The following is a 6,239-nucleotide window of genomic DNA, read 5'->3' on the forward strand; positions in this document are numbered from 1 at the left end:
TACATTGGATAATAATTATAATTATTCTTTTGCAATTGACTAGCATCCTTCCAAAAGGTAGTAAGGAATTGCTACTGACTGATTACACTCGAAACAGGAATAAACTTCAAGTCCATGTCCCTTTTTAAAAAAAAAAAAAACAGTGAAGCCATGGTATTTCTTCACTGTTTTAACACAAATTTCATCTATCACTGTCTACATTCAATGCTGAGTTTGTACTGTATCACTTTTTTATTTTTTTATTTTCATTTTATTGCCTATATTTTATCCTCCCAAATGGCCCATCTCCTCAAAACAATATTATTTATCTGTTGGATTAACCAGGTAGATGCCAAAAAGGGAATTTAAAGTTGAAATGCACATTAAAATGTTAGTTTTTTCATCTTGACAAACTATAATATATTCATTCTCCTCAATCAATCCTGAAGCTTAAAAGGCAAGTCTCATATATATTTTAAAAAAATCATAAATTCAATTTCTAGTAATCTAAAACAAACAAAGATGATACCTTTTTGAACTATGCCTTGACCTGAGATGTATTGTGCTGCTATGTGGTCTAGTAGTATGACACTCACTTTAGGATCGGAAGGTCCTCGGTTCGAGCCTTGCTCGGCACATAGTTGATAGTTGAGTCTTGGAAAAGGCTCTTTACTCACATTCTCTCACCATACTCGGGTGTAAAATGAGTGAGTACCTGACCGTTAACAGCATTGTCTCTGTCCAAAAAAATTGTAATATCGCCTAACAGGTGTCATGTCTCGTTCTACACGTTATGTGTTGCTGTTGGTCAGGGTAAAGCACTTTGAGCACGTTAAGTGGATATTGCACTGTATATAAAAGCTCAGTTTAGGAGAAATTTAGTGGTGCAGTGAAATTTAACTGTTTTTACACTACGTTGATTTCCAAACCCTGACTTCCCATGTTTCTTTTGTTGTTTATAGGTAGACAAGGAGGTTTGCTCTGCAGGACGGAAATGGATTTCACAGGCGTGGAGGGGAAGGATGAAAAAGAACTGACACAAATTTATTTTTTCAAGCCAAAATCTTTAATGAATATTTGTGGAGGAAATGTAGCTAGAACAGGTAAAGCCTTATCTCTATCTGGAAAGAGTGGGAGAGGTGTCTGTCTGTGTGTATCTATGTGTGTTAGGGTTGGGGGTTCTTCTCTTCAATGCGTTATACGGACCTATCAAAACATCCCAGATTTTCCGGGATTGTCCTGGATTCAAGCCAAAACTCTGGCATCCCAGAATTGAGCTGATAATCCTGGATTATCGAAACTGGGAAAATAATATTTATTATTGAAAATGTGAGTTTTTTAATCTATGAATAGACAAGCGATTTCCATATTCATGTAGACTTTTTACTCCACCTGTCATTATTGGTTGTTGACCTTTAAATTTTGAATCTACTGCTCTGACTGCATCAGAAACAAGTCAACCCTTCTTGCTTACATCATTTAGCTATCCAGGAACTTGCGCTAATATGGCATTGTTATGGAAGATGCGCTCTTGAGGAAAGCCACTTCATCCATGCTCCATAACTTAGCAATCAATTGGACCGTTATGGGAGCATTGTGGGTGTTTTCTGTTAATAGTAATGATTTTTTAAAATAAATAAATTAAATGAATGAAACTTGGCATACAATCAGAAGAGGTCAATCTACCTCATGCCAACTAACGATCTGGATGGCGAGTTTTTATACGGGAAGAAAGTGTCCCGATATATCAGTTGATAAAGCACTTGCTTCACTTTCAAAGGAACTGAAATTGATCCCTTGCGAAATTGTTGTTATTATTATTATTATTATTATTATTATTATTATTATTATTATTATTATTATTATATATTATTATTATTATTATTATTATTATTATTATTATTATTATTATTATTATTATTATCATTATTATTATTATTATCATTATTATTATTATTATCATTATTATCATTATTACTATTATTATTATTATATATTATTATACTATTATATTATTATCATTATTATTATTATTATTATTATTATTATTATTATTATTATATTATTATTATTATTATTATTATTGTTCTTGTTGTTATTCCCCAGCCAAGTCTCTTGGACTGATGTCGGATTCAATCTACCTGATACATGACGAGTTGGACTTAGCACTGGGAAAAGTTTCAATCAAGAATGGAGGAAGTGCAAAGTAAGTAATCATAATATTATAGATGATGACCCATATTGGTCAGTTTCGATTTTTTAATTATTATTTTTTTATTGTTTTCATTTTCATATAGATGATAGATATATATATGTCAGAGTCATCCCACTGATAGAGATGGCGCAATGATTTTTTTTGTGTGATGTGTGGTAAATTTCCGACAGTTATCTCCCTGTCCTTGGTTGTTGGGATTAAACTTCTTCGGATTGGGCTGTCAAACAATGGGTTAATACTATAAGTGGGCCAAGTCTACTGCTAAAACCAAACTTTCCCTATCACCGCAATATGCTGGTTTTGAGGCTGTAGGGAGTTCACAGATTCTCGGTGTAAAACTGACTGAGATTTTCAACAGAAAAATATCAATAACTCTGGAACCGTTTGTCATAAAGAAACAAATAAAGTATCAAATAAAATGTTATTTCATGTCCCATACAAGTAATTGGGTCCAGTTAAGATGTTTTGAGTTTGAAATTTTATCAAAAGTGCCTAGTAGTATCGCCTTTTTATCTCTAACTATAGCAACGTCTCTTTTAAGCATATAGAACACTGGAGAGAGATGGTAAGAATTGATAAATTACCTGGTAGGAAATTCACCTCTGGGTAGGGAAGTTTAATGCTGGATTTCCCTGGACACCCTGCCAATGCTTGATATAAAACATCTAGCCTAATAGGTACCCTTGTTTCCGACCAACATCATCTCCTCCTCTTAGCCAATAAAATGTCCTATTGACGAAAACAAATTTTATCATTAGTTTTTCAAAATGACTTAGTGTTGGGAGTATTTTTGTAGCAATTGTTATGATTTTGGGACAGCCTCGAATGCATAGACTTCTGGCACTATCATCTTGCACACTGGCAATAAATTATTGTGGACAAGTTTGGAATGATGAATTTTCAAGGGAGCAATTGTTAGCTCAATAGATTTATACAGCCAAACGGCTTTGTCTTTAAAAATATGTCTTGCCTCATCACTGTGAATGGATCCATGATACAGATGATACGAACAAAATAAACGTTTGAATATGCACAATTCACAATGCAGATAAGCTGATGCAATGGACTCCAATCACGGTAGTCTGTCATATTATTGCTTTTAAAAAGTTGGCCCAAGACAGGGATACATGGAAAAATATAACAAAAGGAATCCAACAAGCAGAGGACATGCTGACAACAACCGCACAATTCACGGCAAGGGTCCTTGAGACTGCGTAGCCAAGATCATCATCATTGCTGTGATTGAAAAAGTAATAGACATAGCCTCTTTACTCTTTTTTTTTTTAATTTCCGTAGTGGTCACCGAGGTGTCTTGTCATGTATGTCTGACTTGAAGTCCAGGGGCCTGTGGCCAAAAGAGGTCGCTGATACAGACGGCATAGTGAGTGTTGTTTTGTTTTATAATTTCTGCATCTCATAACTTCAACTTCAAAACATGGTATGACGTGGTCATGTGCATTTGTTGCATCAGTGAACTCATTTTTGCTTGTTCATCACTTGAAATGCAATCTAAATTAACAGCAGGCATATAAATAGTTATGTATTTTTATTGCACTTTTACTTTTTACATTTTTTAAATGATGTTATTCTAATAGATCCAAACTTGAGACCCTTGTGTCAAGATGAACCAAATCAAGAAAATTGGTGTTAATGCAGACCTGCCTAGTACTAAGAAAAATTCGTAGAAATACGAATTTTTGGCTCCAGCTACAGAGCTGCATAGGTCTCTTTGACTCAATAAATATTGTTTGAAAAGGAAAGTTTAGCTCTTTAGAACCAATATTTAGGAATTTGGATCCTTTCTGGACCATGCTGGGAGAAAATTGTTTATTTCTAAAGCTATTTAAAGTGTATATTTTTTTTTTCTCCCCTTAGAAACTACGATTTATAAAAAATTCAAGAAGGCAGCTCTGGGTTTAAAGCCAAGATGATAAGAAATGCAAAATTTAAGTTTTTGTATAGGTACAATAGTTCAAGATATTGCTCTTAATTTCCTCAATACAACCACCTAGTTTAAACTTCCAGTTTTATAATTTAGAGTTACTCTTACATTTTCAGTATCTTGTTAGTTCTTTCCAACTTCATAATGGGTTGAGGCAGGTAATCAATCACATTTATTCCTTCCTGCAACAGATCCTGCCCAGGCTTCGAATAGGTATTGACAGACCTGCATCCAAGTCAGAGATCATTCCTTACGTCCTTGGCCCCATCCCCAGTCACGAAATCAAGGTCACAGAGTCTGCCGTTGAGAAAGGAATGGATTTGTTGATGCGTCACATTGCAGACAGGGTGAAAAGGCGAATTCAAGAGACCAGAAAACAGACAGACATTACATGATTAAAATAGTATAAATAACAATGTTTATCAGGTTGTTGTTACAAAGTGCCATTTTTGTTGCATTTGTTAAGAAAATATGGAAACTACCTTTTTTTATTGTATATAGTTTTCCTGTTTGGATAATGGCAAATGCTCACTCAACACACCAGGAGACTTATGGCACCTTAAATAGAATATCATGAGTAACTCCCTATGGTGTGTGAGCAAAGTTACCAACTTAATAGAAGGGATGAATTTTTTAATTCAGAAAAGTGAGTGGAGTATGCACTTATGTTGGTAACAACAAGAGATGAAGTGAGTAGAAAAGTGCCAGAAGACAATAGAGAATAAAATTATTTTTTTTCGCGGCAGTGATGGGTGTTTGAACCCGCACCTTTATTGGTACGACAATTCCGCCTGGCCAGTGAGAGCGTGACTCTACCGTATGAGCTATCCACGATCCCAACTTAATAGAAACTAGATTGTTTTTGTACAATATTTCTTGTTTCTTTACTACATTTCTTTTTTTTTAATTAACCCTTAACTCACTCAATCCCGGAGATTTTTGCTGCTTTTCAAAATTGGAGAAAACAATGTATTAAAAATGAGCATGCACATAGATGGTTTTATTCAACTATCATTAACATGAAAAAAGTAAAAACATTAGCTTTGATACTACACCTATAATTGTGTCTCAGAAAAATAAAATAAATAAGCATGGGGTAAAAGTAAAAGTTTAAAATTTTATACAAAATTGCTCCTCCTTGTCTATCTGATATGGTCATTTTGAAAATAACAGATACAATTTTAGATATTCAAACCTTGATATTCCAAGGGTCAGAACATGTCTTATGGCAAAAGATCTTTCAGATATTCTGCTGCTGTGCTTTGGAATGAACTTCCCGAGCACATCAGGAAAATTTCAAATTTTAATGTTTTCAAAAATCATATCCTCTCATGGAATGGCCAGCCATGCAAATGTAATATTTGTAATTAATCTAACCGTACATATATATATATATATATATATTATGTTACTTTTCATTGTGTGCCATGATTGGAAACTTGATGAGGGAATGTTTTAAAGGAAAATGTATTACTATGTATTTTTATGCACTATGTGTTAAAACCTATGTCGGTCAAGGCTTCTATTAGCCTGACTACATTATCTATGAAACATTTTTAAAATGCCGACAATAAATAAATATTTGAATTGAATTGAATTGAAAAAGTAACCCGGGTAAACTATGGATAAAGTCGGTTTTAGGTTGAGTGTGTTAACCCTGCGGTATTGTAAGATGCCTTCACCTAGGCATTCACAAAGGAATAATCCATCAAATATCTCATCATGACAACAAGAATCACCCACGTTGACCAAGTGAGGAAATCTGGGGTTAACCTAATCTTAATCTTGCCAAAGGAAAAGAAAAATCAAACCTAAAATAGCCTGAAACAGGGTTCGAATCCAGGACCTCTTGGGTCACAGTGTAACACTTGTAACCACATGGCCACCTGAATCATATATATTTCTTGAGTTTAAAAAATTGACTCCTTCCCTCCTTCCCCACACAGTCCAGCATAAATATTATTTCAATTATTTGTTTCATGGTTCATACCATTCCAGAGGCAAACGACTTCATATAATATAGTTTTGTACTCAATATTATCATTATAGAATTCTGAATACTATAAATGCAAGCAGCATAATAATAATTACTTAATATGGCCC

At 34.0% G+C, this 6,239-nt stretch overlaps 2 protein-coding genes across 2 annotated transcripts in view; one reads left to right on the plus strand and one right to left on the minus strand.

The window, feature by feature from the left end:
• LOC144958527 (putative peptidyl-tRNA hydrolase) overlaps window positions 1-5,101 on the plus strand; it is an 8,643-nt gene extending 3,542 nt beyond the window's left edge. The window contains exons 3-6 of the mRNA XM_078890558.1: window positions 942-1,082; window positions 2,086-2,185; window positions 3,491-3,575; window positions 4,328-5,101. Coding sequence (XP_078746684.1) covers window positions 942-1,082; window positions 2,086-2,185; window positions 3,491-3,575; window positions 4,328-4,531 — 530 coding nt within the window. The 3' untranslated portion in view covers window positions 4,532-5,101. The remainder of the gene's footprint in view (window positions 1-941; window positions 1,083-2,085; window positions 2,186-3,490; window positions 3,576-4,327) is intronic.
• Window positions 1-6,239, minus strand: part of LOC144958523 (RNA-binding region-containing protein 3-like) — a 47,620-nt gene that overhangs the window by 28,126 nt on the left and 13,255 nt on the right. The window lies entirely within an intron of this gene.

This window comes from Berghia stephanieae, chromosome 13, assembly GCF_034508935.2.
Source record: "Berghia stephanieae isolate SIO BIC M18660-M18661 chromosome 13, UCSD_Bste_1.3, whole genome shotgun sequence".
Classification (NCBI taxonomy): Eukaryota; Metazoa; Mollusca; class Gastropoda; order Nudibranchia; family Aeolidiidae; genus Berghia; species Berghia stephanieae.